General features: G+C 37.6%; 1 protein-coding gene across 2 annotated transcripts in view; it reads left to right on the plus strand.

Annotated features, from left to right (window-relative positions):
* LRMDA (leucine rich melanocyte differentiation associated) overlaps nucleotides 1-15,167 on the plus strand; it is a 550,862-nt gene that overhangs the window by 320,095 nt on the left and 215,600 nt on the right. For both annotated transcript variants that reach the window (XM_030453399.1, XM_030453400.1), the window contains exon 5: nucleotides 5,004-5,130. In XM_030453399.1, the coding sequence (XP_030309259.1) occupies nucleotides 5,004-5,130 (127 nt within the window). The remainder of the gene's footprint in view (nucleotides 1-5,003; nucleotides 5,131-15,167) is intronic.

Here is a 15,167-nt window from a genome sequence, read left to right on the forward strand (position 1 = left end):
AAGTCAAGACATAACTACACTTACTGCTAGATGTATAGAGTGATGTTTTTCTGATTCCTGGTGTTGTTTCCTACATGGAAATGGAGCAGAGGAGGCTGAAGTTTTAGGAGGAGGTGTGGATTTATGAGTGACTTGAGGGCCCCTCAGAATTACTTGGTCAGCACCAAAGAGTGGTTGCAGAGAGGCTGTGTGATCAAACCTCATGCCAACATCATGCTCTCTGTTCTGGAAGATGCTGGGTTTTTTTAAGTTTTAAGGTTTTTTTATTTAAGTTTCTGACCTGGTTCCTTAACTCTGCATTGAAATTCAGCAGCCAGCTCAAAACTGTTTGGTGTGAGTAGGGGGTTAACCTTTTTGGTGGTACAGAAGAAAGAATTACAGAAGAAAGTGTAGCTGAGTGCCATAAACATGTTTGCTCAATCCTTCTGATTTTTGTTTTCCTCTCTCCCCATTTGAATGCTGAGGCAACTTTGCCAGCCTCAGGTTGTTTATTATTTCTGGTTTACAGCAATGGTAACTGAGAGCATAATCAGCCCTTCAAAGTTGGAAATAGCTATATTATTTTTATGTTCTGTGATTGTCAAATAAAAGAAATACAATAGCAGGGAAAATGGAAAAATGAAAGTAAACACTTTATGAAACAAAGAGCATGTTGCAGTTGTGCTATGGGTAGAGCTGGGCACTTCTGCATTCTTCTGGGCAAATACTTCTCAATTTTTCAGTCCCTGATTAATTTTGTGTTTTAAACATCAACCACGATAATAAAATACAGATTTACATTCCAGGTTTTGATAATAAAAGTGAAAACTGAAGGACTATTTAGAATCCAGTTCTTTCCATAGAGTTTCAGGTTCAGTGGAAGTGTTTATTTTCCCTGCAACTCCAATATATACAAATTTATTGTATGCTTCTTGTAGTAGAAGGAATTAAAAAAACCCAATCATTATTTCCCCAAGTAATTTATTGCCACTTTTAAGATTTTCTTATACCATGGCTCAGTGGTGATGCCATTATCTTTCAGTAGCAGGAGGCCAGCCATGTTCTACAACTTGTCTGCTTTTCAAAAGGAGGTAATAAATGAATCAAGGCCCTTACATAATATGATATTATGTGATATTTTTGTTGTTATGGTGTTTTCAGCTCTGGAATAAAAATGTATTAAAATGTTCAATAATAGTAATGAGTAGGGGACCAAAGCTCATTAAAACTGAAGGATTATTTATGCCTGAAGGTAAATGGCTACTGAAAACATAGATGGGAATGAAGTTACAGAGCAGCTGTTTAACAAAAATCAGAAGTTGACATAAATGTTACTTACAGCTGTGTGTGCTTTGGATCAGGACTGAGAGATTTCTTGCATACATTAAAACCAGATTTGTTCCTTTCTTCCTTGTCATCCTTTAAGAAAAACTCAGACATTCTCTGTGAACCCTTTTGTTTCACCTGGGAAACTCTCCTAAGGTTGTGTGAACCATCACTGCTTTTGGCAGAGGATTGGGATAGCACAAGGACTGGGTTTGAAGTCATGATTGTTAGACAGAAGAGAACTAAAAGCACAGAGAAACTGTCCCTAGGAGGGAGCTGATAGGGCTTAGTTTCCCCCTAAGTCAGACTGAAGTCTGTGATTCATTGAAGGCTGTAGAGTGAGTATCAGAAAAGTATTTCTTTATATTAAAAATTAATCGTGTATTGTTTGATAAAGAGCTGGTCTCAAAGCTTTATCCCGTCCCTTTCTGAACTCCCAACATATTTCCTCAAAGCAAAAAAGCTTTGCCCCATTGAGCTTTTGCCAATGTCAATAGCAGCTGAATCCCAAACTCACTGCATTCCTCTGCAAATGCCCCCTCAAGCCTGTCCCCCTTATCCACTCTCTTGACAGGTCTGTGTGAAAACTGTTAAAATAGTCCTAATCACATGCAACACTTACAAAATTGGTAAATGAATTGTTAATCTTGATTGTCATTTTCACTTAACTAAAGACTGAAATAACATGAAATGTGATATTCTCTGGGCTTTTTCCACCTCTGGGTGTTCCTGTTTTGTGTGGGATGGGTATCTGTTACTAGGTTAGATTCACAGAACCCTTGGCCCTGGGAGGAAGATGGTTCTGGACAAAAGGAAATGCAACTTGACTTATAGAATTCACTTCCTTAAATCATCATGAATAAGATGATCACTTTATAGGCAGTGAGAAATAGGTCTCTAAACCCCTTCCCAGTGTTCTGTGTTGTTCTGATGATTTTTCTTTTCTCTCTCTCTGGAGCTCACCTTTATCCTTAGCACAGAAAATAATAACTTTTTTTTTCCACACCACTACAAAGATGTTAAAACCCAGTAGCAGCAGTCTCAGAGCACATGGAACATTGCTAAGTTTCAAAATTATTAAAAAAAAAAAAAAAGAAAGGGGGGGGGGGGTTTCAGGGTCTGCTTCCCAACCTCTAAGCTAAAATCAACTGAACTTCTGATGTGAAATAGAGGTGGATCTTTTTTCATTTAAGTGTTCTCTTAACTAGGGATTTTCCAAGTTGAAAACAGGTGCAACGTGCCAGGCAATTTATGGATTCTAGTACCTGCCATAAAGTATTTTATGATGGCTGCATTCTGTGTTATTAGTAGCTGTCTTTTTCTGCAGCTATTGGTGTTTGATAATAGTCTTAAAACACCCAAAATTACTTACCTGCAAGCAACATTCCAGATAGTCCCTGTTGACAGTTTGAATAAGTTTAGTGCCCTTTTGTTGTACTTTACCTTCAAAACAAACTGATTGAACCATCAATAGCTCCTGAAAGCTGACAGAGGCATGTCATCTGCTCTAACCCTCTGATAGTAGGTTATCTGTGGGAGTTAACCTCCCTGCATTGTTAACTGAGATGTTTTATGTACTATGCAACTTTAGGATACTGCTGTGATAACCTTAGTAACTAAGTCATACATCACAGTAAAGGGATTTTGTGCAACAAATAACCCTGGATTAAATTTACAAGGCTTGAATTGATATTGTGGAGTGTTCATTCCAGGGCTTTGGTAATCCTTTCCTGTATTTTTTTATGGCAAACTTGTGTTACATTTAGATTGAAGCTGCTGCTTCATATTTCTACCCAAAATAAACCCAGGAAGCCCAGTGCTTCTCTTCAGCCATTTAAGAAAAAAGCAGTGTGCTCTTTCCCTATAATACAGATTCTTTTTATCCCCCATGCAGTAAAAAGAATATGAGTGGATGGCATATTTTGAATCACCTTGTTTGTTAAAGAACTAATCACTGATAGATCTTTAGTTTACCTTTGTGGTATTTACTTTTGATTATTTACTCTCTTTAAGGAGTGCAAGTTTATTTTTAAACACATCAACCCCAAGCCTGTGACTTGTGGTGTAGCTTGCTGTTTAGTTTATCTGGGTAGGATTTTTTTGTTTTCGTTTTGGAGCTGGCAAGCACTGGTGCTAATTCTGTTTTTTGAAGTGCAGTCAGAATGGTTTAAAAATACATTTGTATCAAGGAATGTTATTGTAATTTTAAGCTCGTTTGAGATGATTGAGAGACTGACATTAGGGCTGTGATCCAAAGTCAGCAGAGATGACAGTGCTGTCTTAGTCTGTTGTCATTTTTGTTGCAGCCAGCTTTGCAATGGCATATTTCATTCCATCATTAAACATTTGCTGATTTTCTAATACTGATGTTTTCTTCACCTGAATATTCATCTATTCTCACCCTACACTTAGTGGGTGTCTTTACTCATTTTTAGCTTCACTCTTCTTCACTCTTGACATATTGTTTCCTTCTGTACATGTCTTCATTTGAAGGAATCTGTTGTCATCAGAGCTTTTCTGCCAGCAATGCAAGATGGATAGCTTCTCCTCCTGAAAGATAAGGACCAGCAAAATGCCAGGGAGGACTGGAAGGGCAGCCAGGAAAGCTGGGAGGAGCCTGAGAATGTGTCACTCTTGTAGATTTGTAGCTGGTGTTTAAGAAAAGATCTTAAGACATGTTTTGGTTTGTGAAGGGACTCTCTCTCTTTCTTCTTCTAATATCACTGAATGTCCCAGATTGAGGACTCAACATCTAAATTATCTGAGCATCTCAGAACTGAGCATTTTCAGTAAATTTGTTCACAAAGCTGATGCCTCAGAGGAAAGGTGTGCTTGGCTGGAAGGTTCATTTGCAGTATAATATTTTGCTGGGCTGTGTAGAAGAGGAGTCTCACAGTCTTGTTCACCTGTTTATCTGGTCTTGACAACAGGATAACATAAATCTTACCTTTTAAACCCACATGATTTGTGTGTTGTTCTTTTTTTTTCCCCTTAAAATGTTATGTTATGCAGACTTATCTTCTACTTTAATTTCTTATTCCCAGTACCAGGAGGGATAGGTATGATCAAGAGCCTCCCTGACTGACAGGAGTATTATGCAAAGCAGATAGGCATGAGGAACATTATCAGTCACCTTCCTACCCCCTGCCAGGAAAAATCTGGCACTTCCTTCACTTTGCAATGTCAGCTTCACATTTGTGAATAACATGTACTTCAGGTGGCTGAACATTTAATTTTGCCATGGTTTTGTGCCTTAGTCTCTGATCTGCCATGTTCTCTCCCTCTGCAAGCAAGGAGCCAAGGTCTCTAATTTCACTGATAATTGTATTATTTTTTTTAGGAAAACAAAATCTGCAGAAAATTCTTTTGGAGAACATAGCTAGCAGGTTGCTGTGTCTCTGGTCCTTTGCCTTGCAATTTAGGAACGGGATCTTTGCAGTTACTCAGAAATTCTTTTTCCAAAATGACCCTCCAGAGCCATTTCAGATTTATTCTATTTTGTTACAGGCATTTTTCAGCAAGCTTTATTTGTGACAGTGAAGTATGGTAACTTTATATATACACTCTGTTGCATGAGAAAGGTGAAGAGAGAGGAAAACAAAGGCCATTGCTCTTCACTGCTGTTATTTTGAAGTCATTTAGTCTGTGTGTCTTTGTTTATTACTGGTTTTTAACTGTGTGCACTTGCTTTCTGGCAGATATTTTGTCCTGCACAAACTGACAAACCTGAAGTTTCTTGATACTCGGAAAGTGACCAGAAGGGAGAGAGAGGAAGCCTTGGTGAGAGGTGCCTTCATGAAGGTGGTCAAGCCCAAGGATGCTAAGGTAGGAAAGTTGATGGAAAAAGTAACAACAATGGGATTCTTTAACACTATTTTAAAAGTCCAAAAGCTTGGCTGTGTCTTTCACTGAGTAACAGATAAAACCTCTCAACTTTACAGTAGGACTGGCAAGTGTGGTCAGGTGATGGGCACAATCCTGAGTCATTTTTCTGTGGTTTAATATCAAGCTTTACTGGTCCACCTGGTTAATAGACTGTGGGTTTGTTATCAAATTTCTGCTCTCCAAGCTCTGTTTTGTAAAGCAAAATAACTAATATGTGTCACTGAGCTCAGAAGAGTCTTTTTTCCCTTTCTGAAGATGTGTAGCAACTGTGCAATATGCTTTTGAGAAGGAATGAAATTTTTCAGACAAGTTGTCTCCTGCCTTCTACACTAAACACAAATGTCTGTTGCAGAGCTCACACCTCTGGTGTTTATTGGCTTTTAGTGGGCCAGCTGATTCTAATTTTGTATGATGTTACTTAATGTGGTGTCCTGCTAATTAGCACTGACAGCAGCAGAGAGTTTCAATAATCTGAGCTTTTGGTACCACTTGCAGCAACTCTGGGCACACTGCTGCTGTGAATGTGAGTTCCTCCTTTTTCCCATCATTGATCAATAAGTGATAACAGCAATCTGAGCTTCAGAACATTTTAGTGCTGCAGATCTTTCTTTATAACCCCACTCAAGTTTTCAGTCTCCTTGCTTTCCGTTTGCTGGTTTGTTCTCCTAAATATACCATCAATAATTTATTGCAGATTTCCAATAATGCTGAATAATAATGTAGGAGTTATGGAAATGGACTCTTTGGTAGCATAAGAGTGGTGCTAGGTAAATGCATTATCACAAGTACAATTGCAGTGCATAACAAATTAATTGACTGATTCATTTATTACTACTAAAATGTTAACAGTTCTGATAGAAGCCTAGCTTTAATGTATTGGTTTTTTATTATTTCAACTTCCTGTGTGTAATAAATGAAATTATTTCTAAGCTGTTCTGGGTATCTTGTTCACAGCAAATCATCTTTGCTGAATCTGGCTAAAGGCACAACAGAAATGGTTACAGCACTTGCATGTCTGCCTTGGTTAAATCTTCATATGCAATGGTCTTTTATAGTTCTTAGTGTGTTGTCATCTTTTATAACTTTTCTCTAATCAGATTTTGGATCTTGTGAAGTGTGGGGTTTTTTTGGTAATTCTATTAGCTATTACATTTTACATTTAAAAGCCTGCATTTTGAAATTCAACCAACTTAAATAGTGTAAGAGAAGAAAATTAGTGTCTGTTGCTTAAAACTAAAGTTCCTTTTTTGGATAAAAAAACCTCTTCTTAAGTCAATAGCTAAGGGTAAATTACTTCACAGATGTAGAGGTAACATCTTTATCTTTTATATCAGTAATTGAACCTTTTGCATAGTTTTGAATTATTTACCCACTAAGTCTTATGAGAAAAGGTGCATTTATTTCAGCCAATTTTCAGAGGCCTCAAATTTGCTCTTTTTTTTTTTTTTGCCATACTGAAGGTTGGGGATTTTATTTTTTTTTTAATAAATGGTTTGGTACAAATTGTAAATGCCTTTCATGATGTGAATTAATGCTTCTTAAGGTGCTGGAAAATTACCCTCATCATACTATATTATGTACGTATTACAGAAGTGGCCAATTTAAAATAAATATAAAATTGGGTGCAGAGCAGACATAAAACTCTTTAAAAATTGTTGTGAATTTGTGCTTGTTTCCTAGGATATTCATGCTTTTGGTACACCTGCATGCAAAGTCTTTGTGTCTGAGAACACTCTGAGAGTTTTCTTTGCATGTGTGTTTCTAGATGCAGATGAATGTGTATTTAGCTATCCACAGCTATAGTCAGACCATAATAAGCAGTGGTTTTTTATATAAGCTTCAGATTGCATCATATCCTATAAATGGAATACATTCTATTGTTCATCCTCCAGATTTCCCCAATCTTGTGCTCTTTGTCTCTTCACCACTTCCTCACCCATATAGCTGTGGAGTTTTTTGACCAGCTTCAGCCAAATATTACAGACAGAGGTGTTGTAGGCTTTAGTTAGAGGGAAATAACACCTTGATCCAAACTAAGAGGAAGACCCTAGCACATCCATCATGGATCAGCTGAAAAACTCCTTAAAAAATTGACCCAGTTCCATAAGACTCTGCTGATAGTGAATTTCCTAGGAATGTTTTGGTTTTGTTTTTCCCCCTGAGGCAGTAGCCACTCCATCAGCACGTGCTTGCCAGGCATGGAGTTGGTGGTTGCCTCATGGAAATGTTTTTCTGACAGATGTAGTAACAACAGTAAGCCCATCAGTCTTGCTTTTTTCAGAAAAAAACAAAAGAAAAAAAATCCTAAGTTAGGTGTGGCTTTTCCTCATTATGATAAGCAGAAGATGGTAGAGCTTATTCAGCATAAAAAGCAGAGTGATGATCTGAGGAGGCTGTGATGTGGGGAGTTGTTTTCATTTTAGTCTTGACATGAAATACTTGGGAGAGCAAAATGGCCCACCAAGAAAAAATACACAAAATGAGAATAAAAGCAAGACATTTCCATCTGACTAGCTTGTGTTTACTCGAATGCAAAAGTATCTAGCAATCATCAGTCATCACTAAGTCATAAATATTTTATTTTGTATAAATCTTTTTACTTTCATTTTCCCCCGTTTTTTTTCATTTTTGTTAACAGAACACTGCACTTTCTTGTGCTTTGCTTCATTTCATCCTTTGTGTAAAACGCATCTGTTTGTGATATGACTGTCTTGTGGCAAGATGCAGTCATTTATTAGAAAACAGCTTAATGTTACAATGCAGTGTTCCATCTCACTCTGTAACTGAGCTCAACTTCATTATGCCGGGGTGCTCATCTTTCCTTTTGTCAAAATATTGAACCTTGTATCATGCCTGATTTTAATAAAGATTGGGAGAGCCTGGCTGGATAAGAGGCATTGAGCCAGCTGAGGAAGCCTTGTTTAATGACCAGCCCATGACCTCATTTCAGTGGCATAAGTGCAGATCAAAGTGGAAGATGCCTGTCCAGTGTGCAGTGTGTTCCTGGGCATGACAGCACTTCACATCAGAGAGACAGCTCAAGAATACGACAGTCAGAATTGCTTAATTATGTCCCAGCTTTGTAATTATTCATCCCTGCTTCTACAAAGAGTGCACTTGTCATTTCTCCACGTAATTATTTAAAACTCTCCCTTCTTTGATTTATAGGTGTGTGAATTATACTTCCAGCTGTTTCGTCTTAGAAACTCGGGGGGTGTGAAGCAGAATGGGGATTGAGAATGCCTTTTAAGACTCCCGTGTTTTTATGTTGCATATCATAGAAACAAAATTAAATTATAGTGTATCAAAGCACATCATAATTTCATATTTTAAAGGTCTATATTAATGATCATTTAATCTCCATGATAAAATGTGGGATATATCCATTACATCTAAAATGTGTTGCTGTGAGTAGATAACCACTATTGTAGTTCTCCCTAAATATAAATTTAATTGGTCAATACAAGATTAATGCACTTGCTTTTATAAAATACATCTCTTTCCCAGTGTTTTGCAACCTCAGTGTCCAACAGCTATTTTTTAGCTTACTGCATGGTTAAGGTGAACATTTTTAGGGCTTTAATTTATAGTGGCAAAAGCAAGCAGTGTGCATTTGGTCACACGTAGCAATCTTACATCTTACAGGACCAAATCATCTGCAGGTATCCATGGGTATACTTCCAAGTAACTGAATTAATATTACATGGAGTTATTCTGTTTTCTTGCAGCTTTACCAGGAGCATCTTGTCCACTGGGTATAAAGGAAAGTCAGTATAACAAAAGATGGCAGTATAAGTGTTTTGAATTCTTTCCCCCTCAGATGCATTGTTTTCACAACAAGTTATAACACCTGACATAGCATTTTGTTCTCTGAGGAACTCAGATGGAGATGCTTAAGCAGAAAGGCAACTCTAATGCCTGTGTTTCATGTAATGAGTGGATGTGATCCTTGCTCATGCTGCTACCTGGAGGGTGGAGGGAGAATATTTTACAGTGATGGGAAGAGTAAATATTTAGGCAGTGAAGCTTAAGAAATAAGGTGAGCTAAAACCTGTGCCGTTTGCTTTCAGATCACTGTCATCATTCTTGTGTTTAAGCTGATAGGGAAAGCTCGTTATCAAAGTGCCCAATGCTGATACATGCTTTTTCAAGTTCTATTAAAATCAGATGAGTGATTTTAGTAATGTGAGAGACTGGAGAATGATATGTGAACCTGCAGATATAAAGTTACAGTATAAAAGGGGACAAGTCAACAAGCAGTGTTGCTGTAGTTTGGCTCTAATCAGTAATTAGCAAGATGTCATTGCTTCTTTCATGTTTCCTTTGATTATGGATCAGATTAAATGTGCATATGAAGGAGAGCCGTGGGCTCCAGTTTGTGGTTGAAGTTATTGTGCAAGAGATCCCACTGTCTTTGCATGTGATGAATAGCAGACAAATGTTTTTCACTTGCTTGTTTTACATCTTGCCCCAGTGAAGAAACCTAAGAATAAACGTGATTTGGCTGTGAATCTGTGCATGAGGGGAGACAGCTCTGGCTCCTGGAAACAAGTGGAATTAATAACAGGATCTAGAGCAGTCTGCTAAGGTCAGGCTGCTAAGAGTTGCCTTCCAAGTGCCTGCAAGGGCAGCTGTGTGAAAGCAAACTGAAAGGCAGGCTTGGGAAAAAGGAGGCAACAGAGGGGAGAGAAGGGTCAGGATGCAAAGAGGGGGCAAAGACAGTTATGGCAGCAAAGTTGAAGGCATGAATCTGAGCTACAGGGAGCTTGGAAAGTAAGAAGATTGCATACTCGGACCTATGAGCTGAGACATTTAAAGGGAGCTGATTGGCTTTTTTGGTTTTATTTTTCTTTTTTTTTTGTATCATCACATAGGACAGGTCACATGGTCAGAGAGAGAGAACCTCAGTCAGTAAATGAGAGAAAAGCAGTGAGGTTTTAAACAGTGGGGATGGAGCTGAAAACGTGCAGCTGCTGAAATAGCAAAGGAATGTATCCCCTTTGCTTAGCTTGCTGTAATTCCAGCTGTCCAGAAGAAAGAAGGGACACATCTGGGTCATCAGTGTAGGGACAAAGACTCTTCCTTCATTCTTTGTTCTTGGGGTGATAATTCTGGAAAACCTATGGCTGTATCTTTAGCTCTTTGGGAAGGTATTGTGTAGGCTACAGTTCAGTATCTAATTGCTGCCAATGATACAGAAGGTGATGTCTCTTTTCTGAAATTATTCCTTGAAAAATTAAAAAAAAAAAAAAAAAAAGGATCAGATTGTCATGAAGCTGGTGTCCTTTCAGCCATTAATGATCCCACTGCACTTTTCACATAGGAAGGGGTGTTACTCCTGGAGCCTGGCCTGATTCCAGCTCAGGTAATTACATTCTTCCTCTGTGGATTCCTCTGCAGTCTCAATTTACTAAAGCATTCTTCTCCACCTTCTGCCCTAAACTGTTATGTAGTGTTGCAGTGTGCTAGTTAACCAGCTGCTACTTTGCACCTGAAAGGTGTCTGTCTTTCAGTAGTAGTGAGCAAATTGATCCCTTTGTAAGACTTACTTAATATTTGTAAAGCACTTAGAGGTTCTCTGATGAATGCAGCAGGCACTGTATATCATTAACACATCCATTTAATTGCAGAAGCTAGCATGACAACTTGTTTATTACTCCTGGTTTGTTTTTTGTTTTTTGGTTTGGTTGTTGTTTTTTTTTTCAATTTCTGGGTTCAGAACTATGGAAACTTCATTTATCAGATGCTGCAAACATATGGTATGGCTTTTGTCTTGTGATCAGCCCATTCAGTCTCCTTCACACAATGCCATGCAGAAGAATGTAACACTGTCAGATCAGAATCCCAATTGGTTCAAATTCCCTATGGATCAGCACGGCCAGAATTTTATCCTCTAAGTTTGGTTTGGTTTTTCTTTTGGAAATGGAAAAGCTGTTGCTGTACAAGCAGAGCTGTCTGCACTCTTCTGTACTTCCTCTCTTCAGAAAAGAGCTAATGCAGTGGATCTGATTGTCAGATGACACCTGATAGGTTGCATTTTTAAAAAATAAACCAATAGTATTTAATATGGCATTGGCAAAACTCTGGGCTAGTTTATTTCTATTCTTTTTTTTCCTATAGGTGATTTTTTTTTTCTCTTCCCCTAAACTTTCAGGCACTCTCATGTACTTTCAACCCCATTGGTGAGTTGTTCCCATTGAAATAGTCAGGGTTAGAATATATACTAATTCCAAGCCATAAAAAAGGTCCAATAATAATTTTTTTTTTTTCCTGAAAGCTCCTGGTCACAGCAAGATTTCTGAGAAAGAAGAAGCAGTGGCAAACTACTACTCTTACCAGAAATGTGTAGACCAAAGGGATATTTTGCAAGAAATCCTGAACCTTTTTGGTCTAATGAGGTTCTCAAACCACCCCCTTTGTCAAAAGAAAAAAATGCAGCACAGTTTCATCTGCTCCCTTAGAATCATATTGAATTTACAGATTCTGGTTCCAGTTCCTGAATGTTAGTTGGAGCTGATGCCAACCTCTCAGTGTTAAAATACAGGGAGAATAATCCTATTGAATTCTGTGCCTGGTTCCATGACACAGTCCTAATTACACCTTGTTCTAAGTAACAGATTTTTCAATTGACTTTAGGGGCAGTGGAACAGTCAGCTTGCACACCTGGAATCTTTATTGATCCAGGTAAAAGGCACACAGACTTATCCTGATCCAATCACCATTTAAAACTCTTTAAGAAATCTTAGACCAAAATCTTGTTTTGATTTCTTTTAACTTGGATTTCCCCCCCTCCCTTGTTTAATTTTTTTTTTCCCTGCCCACTTTAAAGACCTAAGTTTTGCCTTTCTTGAAAACCTTTACTGAAAAGCATTTTGACCATCTTGCAGACAATGGAGCCAATATAAAGCATTTAAGGTTTGGTGATTTTAGTTATATATCCTCTTTTCAGGGGAGAATGGGGACTTGAGTGTCTGGAGACAAACCTGAGAAACATTTGTGACTGATGTTCTGTTTGAAGGAATTAGTGAGAGTATAAAGCATTTGCAGTAAGCTGTTTTATTTTAATCTGCCTTTATTTTTCACAGCATCCAAGGATAAAATGTGGAGAGGAAAGCATATAAATTGTAATTAACTCTGCCTTTAGGACCTCTTCCCATAGGTAAAGAAATTTGCAATAATGATTGGAAAATGGTATTGCTTTGAATCCTGTTCTGTGAAAGATCTGTTATGGAGCAGAGTTTCTTGTGACTTCAGCAGGCAGAGAATCTCTCCTGATGTGCATTTAATTTTTAAGTGTATTTAAGGTACCCTTTGGTTCTAATGGATCAGATGTGATTATATCAAGGTGCCTACTAAACACTGGTGCATTTCCCCAAAGATGATTCATTTTTCTTTCAACTTTGGTGGGGCTTGGAAACCTTAGGCATTCTTTCCTGTAAAAGAAGCAGTCGGATGTTTGCTTAGTGGTTAAATTACAATTGCCTTTGTGTTCCTGATTTATGGGCTTGAAGCAGAAGGACCTGAAGTTTTCTGTTATTTCAATACAGCAATGTGTCCCACTTATCTTTCTCTGGCAAGTTTCATTAGGAAGTGTATATTTGGGTTGAAGTAAGAAATAAAATCAGGATTGAGAAATTTTGACTTCTTTTTTTTTCTTCCCACATTGTAAGACTAAATATACAACTTTGTTCACATAACGGTTACAAACAGTTCACTGTGTAGGCCAAATGCTCTCTAATGCAGTAAAATTAAGAAATAATATGCTTTGAAAGTGATTTATGAGTGTGGTTAAACTGCCAGATTTACAAAGAAATAGTTCAGATCTTGGGAAGCCTCAGGAGTCACGTCAAAAATGAATTTGACCATGATTTAAACTGCTACTTTTCTTACATGACATTTAATATGTGTACTTTGGAGGCCCATATGTCTTTAATAAAATAGCATTAAGTTTTAAATATGATATGAATGCAGTCAGTTTCTAAATTCATAACCTTTTCCACAACTCCAAAATGCTAACCAATAAGGGAGTCATACATGCAATAAAACAAACCTTTGGAAAATAGTTTTTTATTAGAAGAGTTAGACAGTTGGCAGCTGGGTTGTAACAAATACAGGCAGCCAAGGTGGGTTTATCAGTCTTTGTTTGCACTGTAATCAACTGAGACCAGACAACTAATTATAACTGAGAAGCAAAGGTCAGGAAAAGTATATTTTGTCCAGTGAATGTGTCCTTGCTAGGTGACCATTAGAACACTAAGAAAATCAAGTTATTAAATAAAAAACATTCTACTGTGCTTCCCAGCTATGTTTGTCTGAGAATATGATGTATATTAGAGACCAATATACTTTTAAGACTGTTTCAAAGCACTAAGTATTCAAAAGATTCTGACAATCCATACAAGGGTTACAGAGATTTCAGTGGTTAGCAAATGGTGGCCATAAGAGTTCAGTGCTTCTTGACAACACAAGGATAGGAATCTGGTGTATGTGAAGCATATACTCAGTAACAAAAATAACATTAGAGTTTTGAGGAATATCTCTTTACCCTGGGAGTTGTTTTATTAGTTTTGGTAAAACAGGGTAGCTTAATCAAACAGAAGCCAACCCACAGCAAAAGCAGCTTTCTAGGTAGCTTGAGGTTTTTGCTCAGAGCAACTGATGCTGGTTTGCTTGCTGAGTTATCCATTTACTCAGCAGACACAGAGCAGTACTGCAAACCTGACCACATCTTCTGGTTACCCTGACATGTGAATGAGAGTCAGAAAAAGATTCTGTGTGTACTCTTAAAACTGTGTGGGGACGGGGCATGAAAACTTGACTGTGGTCTGCTCTGTCCTCCCAAATGCTTTCAGTGATTTGATAGCTGGTTAGTGTGGTTCTAGAAAAACAGCAAAAAAAGTAAATGAAAAAAAAATCTCCTTTGAGATGTATTACAAAGCATATATTCAAATGCTAATCTGTAGTCCTTCAGAATTATGGGTCCCCTAGAGCATCCAGAAAATTATTAGCAGCATGTAATCCAGCTCAGTGTGAATGCATCTTTACTCTGTTAGCCAAATCTTTATATAATACAAATCATTCTACCTATAAAAGCACAAATATGTTATTGTTCTCAACAGGCAATTTAATGCAGCTATAGGGAGGGGACTAAGAGAAAAGAAGATTACAAGCTAGCTGATCATGCTTTTATTTCTCTTAAATCTCTCAGCATTTCTCTGTGGTTGTACTTGTTTAAAGATTGTACACAGCTGTGCAGTCTCTGTGATTTGGAAAGCAAATCAGCCTAAATATGAAGTTTCAATGGGTGTAGTTTTTAGGGGATTTGATACATTTATCACAAATATACATTTTACCCCAGAAGCAGTGCTGAACCTGTAATCTTTTTTTTTTTTTCCCTTATAATTCTTCTGACAACTTAAGTTTTGCTGTAAAAAGCTCATTTATATTTGCCACCCAGTTGTGCAGCTTTAGCTGCAGAAGAGCTATTAAAGTTAATTATTTTCTGGAGGGTTTTATCAAAAGCACTATTAGTGGGAATACATACAGAAAGTATGTGAATGGGTAAGAAAAGCATTTTATTGAAATAATACCCAACTATCTGCAGTCATGCTGAGGGCTCAGGATCCTGTTATAATAATATTAAGTGAATGTGACTGAATTTGACTGCTAATTCTTGGAAGCAATGAGGTAGATCCACTCTAGCATAAGTTGGGGGGATTGTGGTCCTCTTTTATAGTTACATTTGGCTATTCTTTTCCCTGTTGTTTTGCCATTTGGGGCTGTGACTCTCCATGGTAAAGTTTTGCATCTATATGAAAATAATAAATAACAAAAAGGTGAATTAAATGTTTGTTTTGAAGGGAATGGTGGAGCTACTATCACCAGAGTAGACCCTCTAGGAAGAAGAATGGAGTGGTAGAGGTGATGAATGTTGCTCTTCTCATCAAGCCCAAACTGGAAGCAAACCATCCCTGAGC

The sequence above is a fragment of the Calypte anna genome, chromosome 6 (genome assembly GCF_003957555.1).
Source record: "Calypte anna isolate BGI_N300 chromosome 6, bCalAnn1_v1.p, whole genome shotgun sequence".
NCBI lineage: Eukaryota > Metazoa > Chordata > Aves > Apodiformes > Trochilidae > Calypte > Calypte anna.